Source organism: Sceloporus undulatus, chromosome 9 (genome assembly GCF_019175285.1).
Source record: "Sceloporus undulatus isolate JIND9_A2432 ecotype Alabama chromosome 9, SceUnd_v1.1, whole genome shotgun sequence".
NCBI lineage: Eukaryota > Metazoa > Chordata > Lepidosauria > Squamata > Phrynosomatidae > Sceloporus > Sceloporus undulatus.
In genome coordinates, this window is record NC_056530.1 from 26076787 (window position 1) to 26098520 (window position 21734).

Consider the following 21734-nt stretch of genomic DNA (forward strand, 5'->3'; position numbering starts at 1 on the left):
TAATGTCAACCAAATAAATATTAAGCTGATAATGGCTGGTAAAGCTGTCGCTTTGTTTTATTGGTTTTTAAAAATAAAAACATGGGTGGAAAAAATAAGCCAGCCAAGGCTAAAAACGAAGGCGAAGCCAGCCGGAAGTCTCCGAGGCCGGGCCCAGGCTAAGCGGAGGTGATAAGCATCGCCCAAAGCCTGCAGATGCCTTTTGGGCGCATCCCTAGTCCTGAGCACGCAAGGCTGAGGTCGGTTGCCTCATGGGAACATTCCTGCAGTGCGCGCTTGGGAGAGACGCTTCCCTTGGGAGCGCATGAGTGGCGTGTCCCAGCAAAGGACTTCTTGGAGAAGACAGAGAAGGTCAGAAGGAGCCTTGCCCTTTGCAAAGCAGTGACTTTCAGGGGCAGAGATCCATCCAAGAGAAGGCCAGTGGCATGGAAAGTTGGACAATCTCAGAAGGAAATGCCTGCGTGGCTAAACACCCAGCTGCTCTTGCTTTGGTCCGTTGCATAAGTGGTTCTTGGCCAAGGATGACAGATCCCAGAATCCCTCCAACCCACATGGCAACTAGGGATGCCCAAGCATACCTTTGTTGCAAAGCCCAGAGTGGTGCAGGGATGGAATTAGGACTCCTGCAATGAAGGCCCTATGGATCCTGGGGCACATCCCTTTCCCGCCTTGACCTGAGGGCTTAGGGCGGGTTTGCGGGATGTTCTCCCAGATGATCCTTGTGAGGTTGGTCAGGCTGCGCAACGGAGCCAAGGCCACCCAAGCTGATTCACAGGGCCGGGGAACGCGAAAGTCCAAACCGGATGTTGCAACACCCAGCATCCCTAGCTAGCCTAAGACATGCTAGGAGCTGCAGTCCAATATCACCTAGAACAGGGCTTGACTCTCACCACTTCTGTCTATCACAAAGAGGGTTTTTTTTTTGGACTATAGCTCCCAGCATCCCACAAACAGCATGAAACCCCAACAACTTTACTGAATGCAATTGCTGCGACTGCAAATTCACACCCCTAAAACTCGCCTTAGAAGCAAGCAGCCCTACCAACCCAGGTGGGTGCATCTACACTGTAGAAATAATCCAGTTTGGCCCCGCTTTAACTCCCATGGAATCCTGGGATCTGTAAAACCATGGCCAATGAATCAACTTTCTTTGCTGCTGCCCTGGCAAAGGAGGAGGAGGCGGCAGGCCTCTATTCCGGCTTCTCCTGTTTGCAGGGATTGCGTGTGGTTAGGGACAGGATGTGCCTAGACACATACAATAGGCCCAGAAAGGAGAGGAAGACAAAAAAGAGAGAGAAGGAAGAAGGGTGGAGACGGAGGAGAAAACAAAGGAGATGCAGAGAGACGCCTCTGCTCCCCTTCCTTGTGGAGAGTCCTAAAGGAAGAACAGCGGAGGCAGAGGGCTGGGTTGGGCTCAGAGGTCGAACCCGCAACCGACCGGCACGACACGTCCGTCCGCATCCGTCGCATGCATAATATATATATGTGTGTGTGTATGTATGTATTATCTCCCCACCATAACCCTAGCAAGCATTTTGGGCAAAGGTGAGATTAAACCAGTGGCCGTCAGTTCCAAAGGCTCCTGTTTGCACCCATTGCATTGCTCCATGACTCTAGAGACCAGGGTTTGAATCCCGACTCGGCCATGGAAACCCAGTTGGGCGAGTCACACTGTCTCAGCCTCAGAGGGCGGCCATGGCAAACCCCCTCTGAAGAAATCTTGTCAAGAAAACCCCCAAATAGTTTCACCTTAGGGTCTCCGTAAGTCAGAAATGACTTGAAGGCGCGCAACAACAACAGCCTTAGAAGTCACACTCTCTCAGCCTCAGGGGAAGGCCATGGCCAACTTCCTCGGGACAACTTTTGCCAAGACAACCCCAGGGTAGTTTCACCTTAGGGGCACCATAAGTTGGAAATGATTTGAAGGCACACAACCACTGCAATTTCTGGTCCAAGAAAGCAACGCTTCCTCCTCCTCCTCCAAGCTCTGGCCTCCATGAGAGCTAAACTGAACAGAATCTAGCATAGCAGCCTTTAGAGGGCCTCAGCTATCCTCTCTTGCTGTCCTTACAACAACCTTGTGAGGTAGGTTCCTAATTATTATCTCCATTCAGTCATAAAGTGGGAGAGTGTCCCTATTGTCACTGCAACAAAAGTGAAAGGTAAGGTGAGTCATAGTTTAGCTTTCACCAATGGGCTATAATATTCATTATTATTATTATTATTATTATTATTATTATTATACCAGTTTGGAACCTGCAGCTCTAGAGGCAGTCCACCTTGGCCTATCTGATCAAAGCAACACAAACCCATACTGCCATGAATGGTGGTTGAAGACCAACAGACCATCAGTGACCCAAAGCCTGAGTAGCCCCTGGAGGACCCAAGGGCCACCTTGTGACCACTAGGCTCTGCTCCCACTGTCCTGAAATCTCCTGGGTCCACAAACTCTGTGAACATGGACTCGCTCAACCTTGCAGCATTTCCCAAACCAGTCGGTGGCTGTGAGTCACGGCCCAGAGTCCTTGTATAAGCCAGGCCCCAAAAGCCCAGAGTCAGCGTTTCCTGCAAGAGGGAGGGAGGGAGCAGAGCTTTCCCACCAGATAGCAAGGCAAAACCGGCCAAGTTACTCTGGAGTTGGGGCAGGGAGGAGGAGAAAGGAGAAGGACAACCAGGAAAGGGAGCCTGGATTGTGCCCTGAAACAGGTTGGGCCACCTATGGCCCCCAAGGCTAGTTTTCAGAGGACCCTAGACTTGGAAGGGATCCCCCAAAGACCATCCAATCCAACTCCCACCTGCCATGCAGGAATACACAATCCTTGCCTCTCTGTTTCAAAGCCTCCAGAGAAGGAGGCTCCGCCATCTTCCAAGGCAGCAGCATCTTCCACTCTCAAACAGGACGGTCTTCCTAATGCTGAGGTGGAATTGCTTTTCCTACAGTTGGCATCCATTGCTCCATTGGGTCCTGTTCTCTGGAGCAGCAGAAAACAAGCTTGCTCCCTCCTCAATACTTAAACAGGGCTGCCACATCACCTCTTAACCTTCTCTTCTCCAGGCTGAACATCCCCAGCTCCCTAAACTGGAGAGTTCGGTGGTTTCAAGACCATTTGTGTTGCCCTTGACCCTTAACGTCTCCCCAAGAAGAGGGTAAATTCCCTCTTCTAAAAGCCTTTGGGGCATCAGTTCACCTTTTAAATAGTACAAACCTCCTCTGAACAAATCTTGCCAATGTGTACAGAGATCTTGTCGCACCTTTGAGACTGACCAAAAGAAGGAAGTTGGCAGCATGAGTTTTCCTAGGCTTGGGCCAACTTCCTTGGATGCATTTGGCACTTGCAAATGGCACTGACTAGCATTTGACCCCAATGGCTTTTGGTCAGTGCTGTAAGAAGAAGGAGACTTAAGCCGACGTAATCTCATGCTGCCAACTTCTTTCTTTCAGCTTAGATCTCTTTACATACTGGTTTCACAAACCGACACGGCTATGTCTTTGAAATCTTGCCAAGAAAACCCCATGATAGATTTGCTTTAGAGTCGCTGTAAGTCAGAAACCACTTGTAGGAACACAACAACAACAACAACAACAACAACAGCCCTTGGGTAGCTATGGGTCAGAGGGAAAGTATGGAGAAGTGCCCACTCTGAGAGCATAAGTTCTGGTGCACCCATTGGACAATGGCTGGATTGGCGGAGTCCAGTGAGGGCCACATTTGGCCCAGAGGATGCATTTGGATGGCCCCATGTGACCCTAAGGTAGCATTATGCCCCATGAAGCTTCCAGCAAGCGTGCCACAAATGTTGGCATCACTAGGGTTGGTGCCACCCAATGCGGTAACTCATGGTGCCACCCCCACGGAGCTCCTGGGATACAGATGGGGAGGAGAGTGTCACACTGCAGGGCCCATCATCCTGCCACCGCAGTCCCCTCCGGCTCAGATAGCAAAGGTGGGATGCCCCCCAGACAAGAAGAATGCTTTAATCCTTCAAGGAAAGAGGGGGTCAGGAAGAACGGACAAAAGCGGAAAGGAGCGAAACACATTGGGATGGGGAGGCTGTGGGGCAGGGAGAAATCATCATCAACATCTATTTCTATCCCACCTGCTCCGACTCTCCCCTCATGAAAGGGAAGTGGCATGCCAAAAAGAGTCCCCCCATTTTGTGCCCGGTGTCACCCCTGTGCAACCCGCACCCTCCGCACCCCCTTAGTGATGCCCCTTCAAAACAGGATCAAGGTGGGATGGGGATGAGTAGGCATGAACCCTCCTTGAAAGCCATGCTAGTTGGGGGATTGTGGGAGTCACAGTCCTCAAAAGGAGCTTTGCCAGCCACTGCTCTGTGCCCTCCGAAGGTTCGAGGAAGAGCCAAGGGAGAAGGGAAAACACACGCCGCTCTTTTTTACGGAGCAGAGCAACAGAGCGAGGAAAACCAAAGGATGACACAAGCCCTTTAACCGAACCCAGCTGTTCCATGTGGGAGGCAGGCGAAGAAGAAGGAGCATCGTGAAAGACAACCCTTTTCCCAGCCCAAAAGTCATTTTTCACGCACCCAAAACAGCATCTTCCCACAAGCCTCCTTTAGCTTTATGGGGCCTTACTTAAAACACTTGAAAGCAAATAAACAGCATTGGCTTCAAACCACAATGGAAGGGAGGGGATGCTTTTTGGTACAGCGACAAATTGTGACAACTTCAGCAAAAGTGCCTTTGTGTGGATGTGGATGTGTGTGTGTTGACACCACCCCATTCTGCATCTCTCTGCTCTGCTGCCAACTTCTTCCCCTGCCTTTGCTCCTCTGCTTTTTAATCAAACAGCCCCCTGACAGGTCATGGTTTGGCCAGAAGAACCTTTTCCCTTGTAGGAATGATACACTTCACCGGTTGAGTTTCCAAAAACCAGGCTGCTATTTGGGGGATATGAAATGTGTGAAGTCCGAAGCACAACTCTTTATCATTGACAGGTGAGCCATCTCTGCTTTTCCAGGTGAGGCTAGAAATCTGGAGAACACATCATTCTATATCAATATAAAAACATCCTGCTATATTCACCCGCAATTGCTGTCCTTATGCACCCCATTTCCTTGCAAACAAACAAATCTAAGCAAACCACAACCAGCAAAGCTTTGCTTTGTTGGAACAAATGCACAAAGCTTTAAGGTTATCACAGCATTCTTGGTAGCAGGACCTTTTGTGCAATTGAAGTCAAAGGCAGACAAATGCCACACAACAGAAAACGGCTGGGTGGCCCTGGCCAGGAACCAAGGAAAGAGACCCTTGGAAATAATCCCCCCAAACACAGCGGCGAAGGAGAGATTAGGCAGGGCTGTCATTACTCAAGAAGCCGGTCTTTGGGAGGAAAGGAAGGGATCGCCAAAGACGGCACCCGTCTGTTTGTGTCCGGTGGCATTTCTAAAAGACAAGTCGATCTGGAGAGAAAGAGACCCCAAAAAAGACTTACCGGAGAGGGTCACCAAAAAGAGGAGTCCGCTCCGAATCATGGTGCGAAGAAGGGATGGAGGATCACTTGGGTTTGGAAGCTGCCACTGTCAAGTTTGTAGCCAGACAGGAGAGGAGATTCTGGAACGAAAGAGGATCAAAGGAGCCGTCCAGGCGACCTCTGGTCCGAAAGGGCAAAGCTAGAGGTCATGCCAGCCAAAGGGGGCAACGCAAAGGGGCCTTCATCCTTTGGCACAAGACCAACCGCCGTGCCACGCTCAAGGGGTCTTTCTTCTCCAAAGGGGATGCGCCAGTTTCGTGGCCCCGGCTCGGTTGTCGCGTCTCGGGCGTTCTGTTTTGAAACTCCAACAACCTGTTCTCTGCACACATTGCCAAAGGGAGGAGAAGAGAGAGAGAGAGAGAGAGAGAGAGAACGTGAACCTGTTTGGCAAGTTTAAACAGGTGTTTCTCCAAAGGGGGGGTGGCTGGCGGATTTTGGGTATAAAAAGGCAAAGGAGTTCACCCAGGGTGCCAGAGAGGGGGATAAAATGCACAGCAGCGGAGGCAGTGGCCAAAGACCAAAGGCCAGAGACGAGTATTGCTCTGTCGCCATGGGCCTTCAAGTCCTTTCCAAGAGTTTTCTTAGCCAGGTAGAAGTATAGAAGTATAGTGTCCAGATCAAGGGAAGTCATAGTGCCACTCTGTTCTGCTCTGGTCAGCCCTGATCTGGAAGATTGTGTCCAGTTCTGGGCACCACAATTCAAAAAGGACATTGAGAAACTGGAGCCCTGTGTCCAGAGGAGAGCGACTAAAATGGTGAAGGGTCTGGAAACCGTGAAGCCCTGTGAGGAATGACTTAGGGGTCTGGGGATGTTTGGTCTGGAGAAGAGAAGGTTAAGAGGTGAAATGATAACCCTATTTAAATATTTGAAGGGATGTCATATTAAGGAGGGAGCAAGCTTGTTTTCTGCTGCTCCAGAGACTAGGACTGAATGGAGCAATGGATGCCAGCTCCAGGAAAAGAGATTTCAGTTCAACATTAGGAGGAACTTCTTGGCAGTAAAGGCTGTTCTACAGTGATAGACATTGCCTTGGGGATTGTGATGGAACCTCCTTCCTTGGAGGTCTTTAGGCAGAGGTTGGATGGCCTCTGATGCTTTGATTGAGAGTTCCTGCATGGCAGAAGGGGGTTGCACTGGATGGCCCTTCTTGGGGTCTCTTCCAACTCTATGATTCTATGATTCTAGGTTTGTTCAGAGGGGCCTTGCGTTGCCTTCCTCTGAGGCTGAGAGGGTGCGACTTGGCCATTGGTCACCCAATGACTGATTCAGACCCCAAGTTGTAGCCCAACGCTCAGACTACTACGCCGCACTGGCAACATCGTCCGACGCACGGCAAAATAAAGGGAAATTTGGCCCTTTGCAAAAGATTTGGCTGGCTGTGTCTCATTTCACCTGAGTTGCAAGCCAAAGTGGGGATCTTGTGAGCTAAGCAGGGCCAAGCCTAGTTAGTACTTGGAGGGGAGACCCACCAATGAATACCAGCCTCTGTTTCAGAGGAAGGAACTGACAAGACCACCTCTGAATCTCCCTTGCCTAAAAAAAACCTTACAACATTCATGGGGTTGTCTCATATATATCTCCTTATAGGTTTTGCCCTCCATCCCTCTTAGTCAGCCAGGTTGGCACCCTTCTCTGAACTCCCTCCACTCCTTCTTATTGTAAGCTGCCTTGATCCGTTGGAAGAGGCGGCATATAAATAACAACAACAACAACAACAACAACAATAATAATAATTGGAGGCTATAGTTCTACTAAGGCAGGACAAAATATATAGTTTCTGCACCATTGCAACGCTGGCTCATGTTCACTTCTGACAGACATGGCTGCTAGGTTTCATCGCCTCAGAGTTTCCCATGCTGGGGACGTAGGGGGCTGATGGGAATTGTAGTCCAAGAACAGCTGGCAAAAGTCCACCTGACTGCTTTATTTGGGCCCTAACAAAATGGTGGCTGTTTTTCTGAAAGGGATACTTTGCTCTACTGGAAGCAGAATCCAGTCTCTTACTGGGAATAGTGGGGAGGGCTTTTAATGGAGTGTGAGAAGCAGCGTTCCAGAAAGCGGGGAAAGGGCTTGTCAATGGCACCTGTTAAACTATTTACCTCAGAAAATGGCTCCCTTTGGTTCTGGGGCCTTTCAAGAGGGCAGCCATGTCAGCCTCTCCTTATTATACTTCCCTATCAGTGTGTGGTGTGAAAGACACCTTCTTAAAATGGTGGGTTCTCAGTGGATTTCTGTGGACAAATAGGACACACAACAGTAGCCCTTTGGGGTCCATGCTGCTGAGCTGCAGTCCTTTCACAATTTGTGCAAAGGCCTGATATGATTTATAGCCTTGTCTGGGCAAGCCGCCTTGAACCCCATTTTGGGATTTTAATCCCATACATTGAATTAAATTTTGGATGGTGTCTAGTAATCCTTCTTTGCAATGTTGAGGTTTCTTCTTTGCGTATCTCTGCCCCATTTTGACAGGGGCTTTGTGAGTCCCTGAGGAGTGTGTGGTTTTGTTTGCAGAGTCTGTATAAACATTTGGGGTAAAATAAACACTATATATATATATCTCCTTTGCATTCAGAAGCTCTGAGGCGGAAAGGCTTTTGTGGGGCAAACGTTTTGAGAGTCTTCCTCCCTCTGGCGGCCGAAGAGGACAAGTCGGTCCCTTGGCTTTGCTTTTGCTTCAGCCCAGGAAGTTCTCACTTGTGGGTTGTGTTGGAATGTGGCACAACAGGTGTGCAAAAGCATGGCTCCTCCTTCCTGACACACCTGCATCACACACCTTTCACTGGCGGAAGGGATCAGAGGTTGTACACCTGTCTGACAGGGTTTAGCAGCTCCTTTCTTTGCACCACCTGAGGCTGCATTCGCACTGCAGAAATAATCCAGTTTGACACCACTCTTCCAAAGTTCCCTGGTCTCCAGAGTCATAGTCCAGGGCTCAAACCACTACACCATGCAGCCTTGTTATTGTGTGCCTTCAAGTTGTTTCCAACTTATGGCAACCCCATCAAGGCAAGATTTGTTCAGAGCGGATTTGGTAATACCTCCCTCTGAGGCTGAGAGTGTGTGACTTACCCACTGGGTTTCTATGGCCGAACAGGGTAAATACACCACACAAAACCTTGGAAACCAGTAACCCACATTGTTATGTGGAAAGTGGGCCATTTGGGGAGCCATTTTGAAACCCCACAAGGGCAAGGCTGGGTCCCACGAAGCTTAAGGCAATCCTCCCCATGTCTATCAGATTTAACACCCCAGAAATAGAGGCTTCCATGTCTCTGGGGCACTCAATCCAGTCCTGGTTTTATGCTAGCTTTCAATGAGCTGGAGACCTCTTTGAAAACCCGGAGCGGATTCTCTGCACCACTGACACGGATTAGAAACTGGACCATCAGCTTCAGCCATAAGACAAAGTAGTTGAGGTTGGCGTGGTCAGTTGTCCACCCTTCTTCTGACCCACTAGCCGGTGTGTAACCTCAGCGAGTCACCCCAACTGAGTCAGTGTGGGACACACACACCAAGAAATGGAAGTTATTGTTCTGGAACTGAGTGATCTCACCACAAAGGAAGTCTTGCTTAAACCTTTGCATACCATGAAGGTCAGGCATGGAACAAATTGGCTCCATTGGTTTGTTAGGAGTTAGGACTCACAACAAGCAGAAGATGGTTGGACCACAGGAGGAGTTGCCTCCTCTGTTGTTGTGACTTGGGGCCTTTTTGACTCACACTGCACAAATACCACACATAAATGGACAAGTTGCTTAGCTGTAACCATATTTCTCTGAGAGGTCATCTGGGAATCCACACAAATGAGTCATATTATGCTTTATTTATATAGCGCTGTAAGCTCCAGAACCTTCTTAGAGACAGAGGCGTTTTTGGCGGCCATTTTAAACCTTCTCTCACAGATAAGAGGTATAAAGCGCACCAGTGAGGCAAGCGCCATTTTAAAAGATTCTCCTCAGGAGCACAAAGGCAGTTTGCCAAATGCGCCAGTGAGTCAGGCGCCATTTTAAACATTTCTCCTCAGAAATAAAAAGGACCTAAACAAGCGTGCCAATGAAGGGGGCGGCTGTTTAAAAAGATTTTCCCCCTCAGGAGAATAAAGGCACTCTGCCCAAGCACACTAATTGACTTGAGCGGCCATTTTATTTTACAAATTACCTCAGAAAATCAAATGCGAAAGTGAGGCAAGCTGCTGTTAAGACAACTTTACCTCAGAATTTTAAGTATGACAATGATTTTTTTAAAAATGGCCGCCAAAACGCAGATTGATCCCATTTTAAAAGTCTGACAGGAAAATTAATCTTTGAAGTTCCTAGACGCTGCTTTTGCGGTGAATAAAAGGGTGTAGGCAGGAAGCTGGCCAATAAGGCAATTGCTAACACCAAAATGCCTCCAATGGTGCCAAGAAGGTTCCTAAGTTAACTGCGCAGGCGCATATATAACCCATTTGTGTGCATTCACAGAGACCACGAAGAAGAAATATGAATTATTTTTGTTTTCTCTCTCTCTCTCTCTCTCTCTCTCTCTCTCTCTATCTATATATATATATATGTTTCCTTGTCAAACAACAATGTTCTTGTTGCATGCCTCCAAGTCATTTTTTTGACATATGGTGAACCTAAGGTGAATTACAGTATATGGTTTTCTTGGCAAGTTTCCTCAGAGGGAGTTTCATGGCTGAACCAGGATTTGAACCCTGGTCTCCCAGTGTCGTAGTCCAACACTCAAACCATATGTAATACACACACAAACATATATCTCTATACATGTCTCTCCGAATGCTTTTTTATGTTGATGCTCAAGTAGACCATTTGCATTAAAACCAATTTAATTTTTTTAAAAGGGAGGCAAGCTAGAAACTCTTGTTATCACCTGAGGTGTTTTTCCACTTTAATTTTGTCATAACCAAAGGAGATGGAAAAAGCTGAGAGGTCAAAAAAAATAAGAGTGAAACTGACCCGTTATTCCCAACATACATGGGCCAGAAATGTGAACAAGGTGGGCAGCCATTTTAGTCTGCCACAGCCAAAACTAATAAGAGGCTTGTGGGCATCACAAACTACACAGCTGCCCATGGTTTTGCCAGGCCAGAGCTTTGCTGGTGCCAAAACATTGTTTTCTCCAGCTTGGTAGCTGCTGCCATCTTGTGGGTTCATATTGTAAATGAATCAACCATGGAATTAGGGTGGATTAAGGGTGCCCCAGTTGCAAAAGAACTGAATTTAGGAAAATGATCCTTTGTGGTTCAAAAGATACTCCCAGTTTCCCCAGACAGGGTCCCCCCAGAATGTTTGGAATTATAGGCTGGTGTTTTGCTTGGGACCTATGCCTTGTCTGTGTTCAAAACTGTACTGAGAATATTTGCAATGCCCATATTCATCCAGGGATATGGATATTACAAAGTCTGGGTATCCATTGAGCAACAGTGGAGTGAATGACAGGCCATGATGCGATACTCAATGAGTACTGGATATGTAGTATGAACTACAGTTGACTGTAGTTGGGTACTGGATGTGTAGTATCATCTACAGTTGACTTGGATGTTAACTGGCTGACCCGTTGGATCCATGGGTATCAACTACAGTTGATTACAACTAGCTCATTGAATCAATGAATGTTGATCAGTTGACCATTGACTCAATGGGTATTGACTATAACTGACCCATTCAGTCAATGGATGTTGACTGGCTGACTCATTGGATCCATGGGTGTTGAGTACAGTTCACTACAACTAGCTCATTGAATCAATGAATGTTGATCAGTTGACCATTGACTCAATGGGTATTAACTATAACTGACCCATTAAGTCAATGAATGTTGACAGGCTGACCCACTGGATCAATGGGCATTGACTACAGTTGACTACAGGTGACCCATTGAATCAATGGATATTGACAGGCTGACCCACAGAATAAACGAATGTTGACTACAATTGTTCCATTAAACCTATAGTTGTGGGCTATTGTTGACCCACTGAACTGATGATGTTGGCTTGCCATATAACAACTGAGTCCATGGGTCTACTTAAGTTGGGACTGTCCAGTAGGATTGGGGCCAATACACAAGGAAGGTCTAGACTACTCAGTACATGTCCCATCAGCAAAAATCTGGTGGTGGTGGTGGTGCTTGTCGTCTAGTGAATCCCCAAAGAAGCCGTAGAGGGTGGGTGAAGGATGTAGCAGTGGAGGCCACCAGGAATCCCAAGATAACCAAGAACCAGGACAGGACAGAGTTGGACCAGTGTGCCAAGAGAACAGTAGGGAGTCATCCGCTCACCACACTGGAGCCATCAGGGGATGAGTTTCTGGGCACGGCACAAATGTGGAACACACCTGAAGAAGGAAAAGGTGAATGTGTGAGCCGAGGTGGCCAGGAGGAAACAGAGGTGGCCACAAGTTCAGAGCCATAGACCCAAGTTTTTGTGACCCAGACCTTCAGTTTCCATGGGTCCTCTCCAGCCAGAAGAAAGGGGTGCACATTCTTCAATTGTGCTGGGCTCAATTCTGGCCCAGAGGAAAGGGATGGGTGCAAATCACCAGCTCGGAGAGGGTTACAAATTGCAAGGATTAATTGATAGGTTGCTACAACTTGTAAGGACGCTCTAGGAAGCACATGGGTCTTCTCCTCCCTGTTACTGTGGTGCCAGGACCCACCCTCCTCTCTGCTCTGCATCCACCATCTGCCTAGAAACTCCAGATTAAATGTTCCTTATCGTCCCTCCTTAATTAAATACCTGAAGAGATGGTCAGGATGACCGCGATCCAGCCCAGAATGTAGGACCAAGAGAAACGCCATTCTGCGTAGCGCTTTGCATAGAAATTCACTGTCACCCCGGTGTAGACAGAAACACCCAGCACAGCAAAGAGACCTGGGTGCGAAGAAAGGACATGATCAGTTGAGATCCTGAAATTTCATGTCAACAGCCCCACATCCCCTATATATCGAACATGGATTCTCCTTGGTGTGTCCCACCTGCCATCAAGAGCGTGATGCCCGCGGAGCGCGTCCGGGTGGAACCGGCGCTACTAGAGTAAGCGGTGAGTCCCAAGATGATCCCCGCGAAGGAAGAGATGACAGAGAGGATCATGAAGGCCCGGGTCGTGTCCCAGAAGGCTATATGAGAAGACAGTAATCAATCAATCAATCAATCATCAATACCTGGCAGAATCCTGCATCAGCTCCTTAGTTAACTCAAATGGTAACCACAATGCAGAATTAATAGTTTGACAACACTTTTAATTGCCATGGCTCAGTGCTAAGGAATTCTGGGAACTGTAATTTTGTCAAACTGCTCTGGTGCCACCACAAAGTGCAAACCCTAGGATTTCATAGGATGGAGCCATGGCAGTTAAAGCAAAGTCAAACTGAATTAATTCTGCAGTGCAGATGCAGCCTTAGCTAAGGATTTGTAAAGATACACCAACTATTTCTTGCAGTTCCCCCCCTGTGTCTTCTGGCCTCTATCTTACCAAGGGTGATGGTGTGCGGGTGGCACTTGCTGCCCACGCAGAACCGCCAAAGGCCCTGGTTGCTGAGGGTACCCGAGTACCGGTACTGCATCCAAAAGTCCGTGGCTGTGGCAACAATGAGGAGGACCAGGCCGGAGGCGGCGCACAGGAGTCCTCCCCCCATCAAGCCCAGCATCACTGACCACTCGCTGGTCAAGGGTTCAGGAGGAGGTCCCTCCTCGTGAAGAAGGACCAGCGGGGACGGCTCTTCCTGGGACGCATGGGGCAGATGAGGTGGTTTTTGGGAAAGAGAGAAAGAGAGAAGGAATAGTTATTCCCATTTGCTGAGAAAAAGTCACTTGGCTGAGAGAAAATTCAAACCTTGGTCTTTAAAACAAATGTTTGCAAGCCACCTTGGATCATGTTTAAGAAGAAAACTGGGCTATAGAGATAGATAGATAGATAGATAGATAGATAGATAGATAGATAGATAGATGAAATTTCCAACTTACCTTCAGCGCTCAATCGTTTTGACAAACCGTTATCCAAGAAAGCAACCCATCTTTGCTGGCTGAGATGTTTTGGACCTCTCTGCTCACCGTTTGCTAGCCTCCCTTCCTCTCCCAGAGATGCACAACTTTCACGTCCTCCCATGCGCACAAAGAGCAAACACCCTGCAAAGACTCAACTTTTATAGCCCCTCTGGCGCATTGTCCGGAGACACATTGTGACACAAGGCGCACAATGGGCTGGAAGCCTCTCGCACCCGCTGGTCCCCAGAAACACTGCTTTTCCTCTCTTGTGGTTTTGCTGATGCAGGACTGGGATGCATGGAGAGCGGAGGAGAAAGTTTGGGAACCCTTTCTCTTGTGACCAGAATAAACCAAAGGGACAGATCCCATGACTCTCTGACCTCCCCCTTTGCATGACCCCAAAGGATCAGCTTGTGCATTGTTTAGGAAAACCTTTTCCAAACCTGACTGCTGACATATGCTTTTCCTTCCCTTCCCTGAATTAAAATCAGAATCCATGATGCATGCTCAACATGCTCAACACCCAAATGAAGAACTACCATGGAGTCCTCCCATTGGCTTTTTTTTTTCCATTAGAGAAGGGCTGCAATGACCTTTCTTTGTATTGGTCCCATTGTGCATCGGTCCTGTTATGCATCATTGCCATTGTGCACCAGGAACAACCCAAAATGTAACTCAGTGATGTAAAAGGTCTCCCCAAAGCAATTGTGGAAAGGAACTGAGGATACACAACTGCACTTAAATTTATTTAGGATACATAAAGTGGAACTTGTGAGAGGAGACGCCCAAGGTTTACTCTGGCATTCTTTCACTACTGTGTTAAAACAGACACCAAACAGAGGTGTGACCATTTGCTAAAATGTCATGTCCCGCAATATTGTCCCATCAGAGATGAGACAAGAAGATGGAGCCCATAGAAAGGTGGTTTGGTTGGGGTCACCACAACCACTCTTATCTGAAACCATGCAAGAATGCCACCCCTAGTTCTCCTTTCAGTCCTCCAAGTTGCGGAAGGCATTCTGCATCTCCTCGTTCAGCTGGGTATAATAAGCTTTGATCTTTGCCTCGCCATCCTTCACGGGATCCTAAAGAAAAGCCCAAAGAGTGGCAGGTTTCATAGATGCAAACAGAATCCAAATCTAGACAAGTAAGTCTAAAACTTTCCAAAGCCGGACACCTCCTGGCCCTCACCTGGAATTTCATGGAGCTCAGCTTGTACATGACGTCGCCCAGGTTCTCGCGGATGACGGCCCAGGTGATCTTGTGCTCCGACTGGGCTGTGGACTCCACCGCGTGGCGCGCCAGTTCGTAGAAGGAGATCATGTTCTGGAGCATCCCCACCGTCTTGTAGAAAGGGCAGAATCTGGAAGGAGGAGGAGGAGGAGAAGAAGAAGAAGAGAGCTGAAGGCACCTTCCCTTGAGAAAGTGTCCAGAAAGCTCCAAGGATGTATAGCCCTTCTTATGTGTTTGGGATGGCATGTGTGTAGACAAGATTAGGCAGATAGATAGATAGATAGATAGATAGATAGATAGATAGATAGATAGACAGTTCCCCAGTTCTTGGTTCTATGCTTAATGGGATCACCAGGGGCTATCCCTTTTGACACCAGAAGGGGATCATCCTTAGGTTTGGGCCCCAAAATCTCAGGATCAGGGATAGTTCAGACTTGGCAACCCCAAACACAAACTGAGCACCAAGACCACTGGACTTAACTCCAGCCAAATTGGGCACAAAAGCTGAAGAGAGCTTTCCAAATATTGGGTTGCGGTCAACAGGCGTTACCTGTCATAGGAGGAGTAGCCATTTTGCTGCAAGAAGTCGTCCTTGATCAGCTTGGCCACCTCAAGCGTGATCTTGTCCGTTTCGGCAAGAGAGGCCTGCAGAAAAAACAAACAGGGAGGATAGGCAGGAAAATAGAGGGATGGGGACACAAACATTAGGGACTAGCTCCTTTCCTCTACTCTCTTGGCTAGGAAAACATCAGCGGGCATGTATGTGGTTTCCAAAACAAAAGGCACAGTTCATTTGGAAAGTGGTGCTGGGGCTTCTTCTACAAGAAAAGTACAAGAAAATCTAGCACCAGGGTGCAAGTTTGTTAATGTCATTCTCATAGGCATACGATTCAGGAAATGATGCTCTGGCAAGCAGTACATTTTCTAATGTCTCAGCCTTTGGAGGGATAATTTAATGTGACATCAACCAACACAAGTACTAGATCTCAACAAACTGAAGAGGGAAATGTTCCATGTTTCCAATGCAGTGCACACTGTTCTCTGCGAACCGACCATGACACCAATGGAGATTTGAAGTAAACGGAGTGAGAAATGAGACGATCGCCTTTCCCTTCTGCCTCTTTACCTTCCCAACCAGCTGGACAATCTCCGCGAGGTCTTCCTCCTCCTGGAGGATCTCTTTGGCCTTCGTACGCAAGGAGACAAACTCGGGGTAGTGCCTCTCGTAATGCTCATCCAGAGCCCGCATGTATTTGCTATAGCTGATCAGCCAGTTCACTGATGGGAAATGCTTCCTCTGAGCCAGCTTCTTGTCCAAACCCCAGAAGACCTGAGATTGGGAAGGGAAGGGAAGTGAGAACTTGGCCGGACTGTTTTGAGGACATTAGAGAGCTGCTTTATACAACCCCAACCACCAACTGTCCGATAGGGACAGTCCTAATTCATCTTTGCTTTTTAAATGTCCCAGTTTCTCTTTCCACCTCTTTCCCCCTTCAGCTTTGTTCAGTTGCTGCAAACTGAGTGCAAAGTGCAAAAGTAGTTTGCATTCGGTCAACTCAGCAGGAAAGAGAGGAGGTTGCAGAACCTTGCCCTTCCTACTTGGCTCATGCAAAAGCAAACCCTGCTTGGCTTCCAAAATCAAGTGAGATGAAGAGTTTTTGGAAAGCAATGGAGAACTCACCTGGACAATGCCCAAGGTTGCGGAGGTTACTGGGTCGGAGAAGTCACCCCCAGGAGGGGACACCCTGGAAGTCACATGGAAAAAGGGTTGTCAGATTCCGACTATGATAGATGGATAAAACATTGTGCAAATGTTGCAGATAATGCTGGGTCATTAATGGCGGAGAGAAGAATGTGCATGCAAGAGCCTACAGATCACTGTGAGGAAGGAAAAGAGGTTTCCTACAGCCACTGAATATTATCTTTTTAACTGGATGTCTTTTGGACGGAGTGAAAGCTCATCTTTCACCGGCATCCGGCATCTTTATCAAAGTGTTGAAAGAGGTAAATGCAAGAAACTGCTCAGAGGGAAGATGCTTTATCTGCTCCAGAGATCATGCCGTGGGTTTTAGCAAGCCTCTGCCGGTGAGAAGGGAATCCAGGGATCATGGGTGGGGAGAGGAGGTTTGGGTGAACACTTACGCCCCGACGATACTGACGCTCCCTTCCCGCTCGGGGCTGCCCAGGCACTTTACACGCCCGGCTCGTTCATAGAAAGAGGCCAAGCGGGCACCCAAATAAGCTGGGTACCCACTGTCTGGAATTGAGAACAGATAAGGGTTGGCAGTGGTAAACATTGGCATGTGTATAACCTGTCAAGTAAAGGATATCAGTTTATACACCAATGGGGAGGGCTTTGTTGCAGCCTGAAAACACTCATAGAATCATAGAAGCCTAGAGTTGGAAGAGACCCCAAGAAAGGCCATCCAGTCCAACCCCCTTCTTCTGCCATGCAGGGACTCTCAATCAAAGCATCCCCATTGACAGATGGCCATCCAGCCTCTGCTTCAAGACCTCCAAGGAGGGAGGCTCCATCACTATCCAAAGGAGTGCATTCCACTGTCAAACAGCCCTTACTGAAAACAAGCTTGTTCCATCCTCAATGTGAAACCCCTTCAAATACTTAAACAGGGCTATCATATCACCTCTTAACCGTCTCTTCTCAAGGCTAAACATCCCCAGCCCCCTTTACAATCCCTACATATTTCTCACTCTGTTGCCATAATAGAGATCATGAGTGCAGATGAAACGGAAAAAGGGATTACCTGCAGGCATCTCGGCCAATCGCCCAGAGATCTCGCGGAGGGCCTCCGCCCAACGGGAAGTGGAGTCGGCCATCATGCTGACATGATAGCCCATGTCACGGAAATATTCCGATAAGGTGATCCCTGAAGTTGAAGAGAGGAAAAGGTTGGAGGAAAAGAGCTGTTGCAGGAAGGCTTTCTCCAAAGAACAGGCGGCTCAAGCAAAAGAGTCAAGCTGCATGCCACACTGCAGCATTAATGCAGTTGGACACTGCTTTCATCGCCATGGCTCCATCTAATGGACTCTTGGGGTTTGTAGTTTGTTATGGCACTTGCCACATTGTTTTTAGAAATAATGCAGGGGTAAGAAATATATGAGCACCTATCCTAAGTCATAATTCATCGTTCCAAAAGAAAATATCCCCACTTTCAAGCTCAAGGACTCCTCACCTGTGTAAATGGAGGCCTCTCGAGCCGCCACCGGCATGTTGGAGGTGTTGGCCACCAGCGAGGTGCGCTTCATGATGGTCTCCGTCTTGCCATCCACTTCCATCGTGAGCTGAGAGAGATGGGAGCAAGCAAGGGAAATGGTGAGAAAGGAGAGAAGGGATGGGAGGATTTGGCAACTGAGCCGCGTTTACTTTCCAATGAGCCTTCAGAAAACAAAGCATGCAAAATGCAACATACACAGGCGAGCAGAATCATGCGCTATGATAGACAAATGTCTCTTGCCACTTGCGGGAGCACTTCTGCAAAACCAAAGATAAATGCACCTCTTTGATTGATAATTCCCATTGGTGATAGAAACTGAAAAGGAAAGCTGGTAATGTTTTGCTTGGGCAGGCTTAGAAAGCTGCTTGGCTCTTGTGTGTCCCAGCTTCAGGGACGTTTCCTTCCATAAAACTGGTTGACCCAGGATATGTGGCAAGTCACACTTTCTCAGTCTCAGAGGAAAGCAAGAGTGGCAGGCTTTGAATAAATCTGGCCAAGAAAACCTCTGCCTTTGGGTCAACATAAGTCAGAAATGGCTTGGAAGCACATGACGGTGCGGCATCATAATCAACAATAACGTTGCTTTAAAAAGTAATGCTTCACCCTTCTCAAAACTCATAATAAGTAATAGAAGGGAACCACTTTCCACCAGTAACTTCCCATGCTCTCAGATTTGTTTTGCCTCTGCTAACAACCTGTGTGTCAGGGAAGCCATTCCTGGTTTGGATGTGGACTTTAAAGGTTCTTCTGAACTTGAGCATCCAAAAGTTTCTACGCCTTGGAGAGCTCCTTCAAAGTTCAGACTACTGTCCGGGACGGACTCACCACCACCATTCACGGATGCCAGGGTCTCCACTGCCCTGTGAGTTTCTCACCTCAGGAAAGTCCCTCAGGACCTCGGACATCTCGTTGCCCCGTTCGCCACAGCCAACGTAGATGATCACGTCACTGTTGGAGTATTTGGAGAGCGACTGGGAGATGACCGTCTTACCACAGCCGAAGGCCCCTGGGATGGCGGTGGTCCCACCCTGAACACACCTGCGGGAAGAGAGCAGTCCGGGAGGGGAAAATGTAACTTTTCCAAGCTCTGGTTGGACCAGAAAATGTGTGAAAGTAGCCCAGGACCATTAGATATTTCTCCACACCTCCAGTATCACACAGTGGACAGTATGGTGTTGCATGTTCACAGAATCCTAGAACCGGAGGGTTCGGAAAGACAAAAAGTATGGTCTACCCAGTGATTCCCAAACTCTGCTCTTTTGGGCTTCAGCTCCCAGAAGCCACAGCCCTATTAGCCAATAGTCTAAGATTCTGGATGCTGAAGTCCAAAACATCTGGAGGACCAGGGTTCAAGAATCACTCTGACCCAGCTTTGAGCCTAGTTTCCAGCAAATAAAGTGAAAGAAGGAGAGAGGAACTGGGACATTTTTAAAGCAACTGAAAAAGTGGGACAGCAGAGGATTCATTGGGAGGGTCCCTGCCAAATTGGAGACCGTTCATCTTACGGTTGCCATAAGTTGGAAACGACTTGAAGGCATTCAACACACACATATTATGGCCGACGAAAGCAAAGGAGACTTACGGGAAAAGGGCGTCCAGGACCCTCTGGCCAGTGAGGAGGGGGTTGTTGGCCGGCAGCTTCTCAGAGACAGGACGGATCTGCCGGACGGGCCAGACTTGCACCATTGTGAGCTTCTCCTTCACTCCCTCGAAGTCAAGTTCCAGCACCACATCCTTTGGGGAGAAAGGAGACACAGAGGTAAGAAGGAGCACAGGCTAATGCCAGAAACATTGGGAAGGACTCCCTGATGGTAAGAGCTGTTCGGAAATGAAATTTGCTGCTGGGGAATGTGTGTTGTCCATCCACACACATGGACAACACACAGCCGTACCGAAGCATCGTAATTCCCAGCCGGGACGATGTGGGTGACGGTGCCCTTGGACCGAGGCGGCACCATGATCATGTGTTTGATGAGGGAGTTTTCGCGCACCACCCCATAAATATCGCCACCGGTTACATGGCTCCCAACCTAAAAAGAAGAGGAAGAGAAGGTTAGTCGTTAGAAGATGGTGTGCGGCCATAGATGATGAATCTGTTTGGAGGACAGTGTTCTTGCAGGAACTGTGGTGGGGATTCTGGGAGCTGTAGTTCAGAAATGATACCCCACGAACTCCATCCTTTTCCCGGCTCTTACCCGGATGTTAGGGCTGGGTGTGAACTCCCACTTGATCTGCCGGGACAAGGCAGTGATGTTGATGCCGCGAGGGATGTAGATGCTCTTGGTGAGCTCTGTGATGTCCCTCAGCGGACGCTGGATCCCGTCAAAGATGGAGCCCATGATGCCGGGGCCGAGCTCAACCGAGAGGGGTTTCCCGGTACGCAGGACGGGGTCCCCAACGCAAACGCCCGCTGGAGTAGCCGTGGCTCAGGAAAAACACACACACACACGCATATATATATATATATATATATATATATATATATATATATATCTTTGCCTTTTCAACAACCACAGACTTGCGTATACACTTCACCAACCTGCAGTTCTGCAATTCTGGAGCAACCAGTAGCCAGGCATTTCAACTCAGAACACAGAACTATAGACTCACAGGCATTGGGAGGGATCCACAAGGGCCATCTAATACAACCTCATTCTGCCATGAAGGAAGACACAGTCCAAGCCCTCCCTGTGACAGATGGATGCCAAGGTGGAGCAAGTCAGAGAATAAAAGGAAGCCAAGAACTTGCCCAGCAAGGATGGAAGAACGTTTTGGAAGGATACAGGTCTCCTCATACACCTGGATGGTGGCCAGGTCGCCCTCCAGGCGGATGATTTCGCCCACCAGCTCAAAATGTCCGACTCGCACCAGTTCGTACATGGCGGCCCCGGCCATCTTGCAAGCGATCACCACTGTCAAGGAGAGGAAAAGGAGACGTAAATCCCCAGGGGTGGGGAAAAAGGAGAAACGTTGGAGGGAGAGCTTTCTCCCATACTCACCCCCCCCCCAAAAAAATCTCCCTTTTCCCCCAAGATAAATTGAGAAAATTAATTCTGGAATATTTTCCCTTAGTGAGGATACACTATAAGAGACCTCTGTATCCTGATTCTGCATCCAAAAACCCCAAGGACTAGCCCTACAAAAAAGAGAACTTGGATATTGTACTTTGGGGATCTATAATGAGAGCGTTAGTTTCCTAGCATGCCCTGCCTACAGCTTTAGAAAGGCCAGCCCAGCCATGGAAGGGCACATGATGGCGGCCACATGAAAACCCATGTGTCTTTGTTGTCTCCTTGAAGGGCAGCATGGCTTCCGCAACCACTAGGGAACGTACCGGGTCCAGAGACACCGTGGACAAAGCCCATCTCGCTCTCCTTCTCGGCATCTCCGATCTTGGGCAGCTGGGAGAAATCCATGGCTTTGTGGGGATGAAACCGCAATGGCAACGCACAATGTTCACCTCCACCTCAGATCAGTATCTGCTTGGAAAGAGAGGAAAATTAAACCCAACAAAGTGGTGGCATTGGCAATACTATTAGTTGCTGTAATAGAACTAATGAAGGACATCCGACCCTTCTATCATTAAAAAGAGAAAGGGACTGCAGCTGCACTGCAGATTTAATGCACTTTGACATCGCTTTCACTTCCATGGATGGGATTTGCAGTTTTGTGAGAATATTTTGCATTTCCCGGTGCCACTATGAACTACAAATCCCAGGATGCTGTAGCATTCAGCTGCCATCATCATCATCATCATCATCATCATCATCATCATCATCATCATCATCATC

At 48.3% G+C, this 21734-nt stretch overlaps 4 protein-coding genes across 13 annotated transcripts in view; 1 reads left to right on the forward strand and 3 right to left on the reverse strand.

Moving 5' to 3' along the window:
- The window catches only part of NECTIN4 (nectin cell adhesion molecule 4), a 39528-nt gene extending 30856 nt beyond the window's left edge, over positions 1 to 8672 (reverse strand). The window contains exons 1-2 of one of the 3 annotated variants that reach the window (XM_042440071.1): positions 8563 to 8672; positions 5454 to 5811 (exon numbers count right to left, since the gene is read on the reverse strand). In XM_042440071.1, coding sequence (XP_042296005.1) covers positions 5454 to 5493 — 40 coding nt within the window. In that variant the 5' untranslated portion in view covers positions 5494 to 5811; positions 8563 to 8672. Of the gene's footprint in view, positions 1 to 5453; positions 5812 to 7276; positions 7361 to 8562 lie in introns of those variants that run through there. The other 2 variants (XM_042440072.1, XM_042440073.1) reach the window with 2 other exon arrangements.
- KLHDC9 (kelch domain containing 9) overlaps positions 7663 to 21734 on the forward strand; it is a 20083-nt gene continuing 6011 nt past the window's right edge. For 2 of the 7 annotated variants that reach the window (XM_042440075.1, XM_042440085.1), the window contains exon 1: positions 10347 to 10491. In XM_042440075.1, the coding sequence (XP_042296009.1) occupies positions 10408 to 10491 (84 nt within the window). In that variant the 5' untranslated portion in view covers positions 10347 to 10407. Of the gene's footprint in view, positions 7706 to 8110; positions 8219 to 8870; positions 9087 to 9460; positions 9483 to 9674; positions 9717 to 10346; positions 10492 to 21734 lie in introns of those variants that run through there. The other 5 variants (XM_042440077.1, XM_042440082.1, XM_042440076.1 and 2 more) reach the window with 5 other exon arrangements.
- Positions 11583 to 13142, reverse strand: LOC121915669 (lens fiber membrane intrinsic protein-like). The gene is made up of 4 exons (XM_042440091.1): positions 12963 to 13142; positions 12466 to 12606; positions 12227 to 12361; positions 11583 to 11825 (listed from the first exon to the last, which is right to left on the reverse strand). The coding sequence occupies exons 1-4, from the start codon at positions 13135 to 13137 to the stop codon at positions 11758 to 11760; spliced, it is 519 nt and encodes a 172-aa protein (XP_042296025.1). The 5' UTR covers positions 13138 to 13142; the 3' UTR covers positions 11583 to 11757.
- Positions 14421 to 21734, reverse strand: part of LOC121915662 (V-type proton ATPase catalytic subunit A-like) — an 11099-nt gene continuing 3785 nt past the window's right edge. For both annotated transcript variants that reach the window (XM_042440069.1, XM_042440070.1), the window contains exons 2-15: positions 21278 to 21422; positions 20727 to 20855; positions 20139 to 20353; positions 19836 to 19973; positions 19526 to 19677; positions 18819 to 18981; positions 17902 to 18010; positions 17473 to 17595; positions 16850 to 16964; positions 16389 to 16452; positions 15834 to 16037; positions 15258 to 15352; positions 14666 to 14837; positions 14421 to 14559 (exon numbers count right to left, since the gene is read on the reverse strand). In XM_042440069.1, the coding sequence (XP_042296003.1) occupies positions 14467 to 14559; positions 14666 to 14837; positions 15258 to 15352; positions 15834 to 16037; positions 16389 to 16452; positions 16850 to 16964; positions 17473 to 17595; positions 17902 to 18010; positions 18819 to 18981; positions 19526 to 19677; positions 19836 to 19973; positions 20139 to 20353; positions 20727 to 20855; positions 21278 to 21359 (1854 nt within the window). In that variant the 5' untranslated portion in view covers positions 21360 to 21422 and the 3' untranslated portion in view covers positions 14421 to 14466. The remainder of the gene's footprint in view (positions 14560 to 14665; positions 14838 to 15257; positions 15353 to 15833; positions 16038 to 16388; positions 16453 to 16849; positions 16965 to 17472; positions 17596 to 17901; positions 18011 to 18818; positions 18982 to 19525; positions 19678 to 19835; positions 19974 to 20138; positions 20354 to 20726; positions 20856 to 21277; positions 21423 to 21734) is intronic.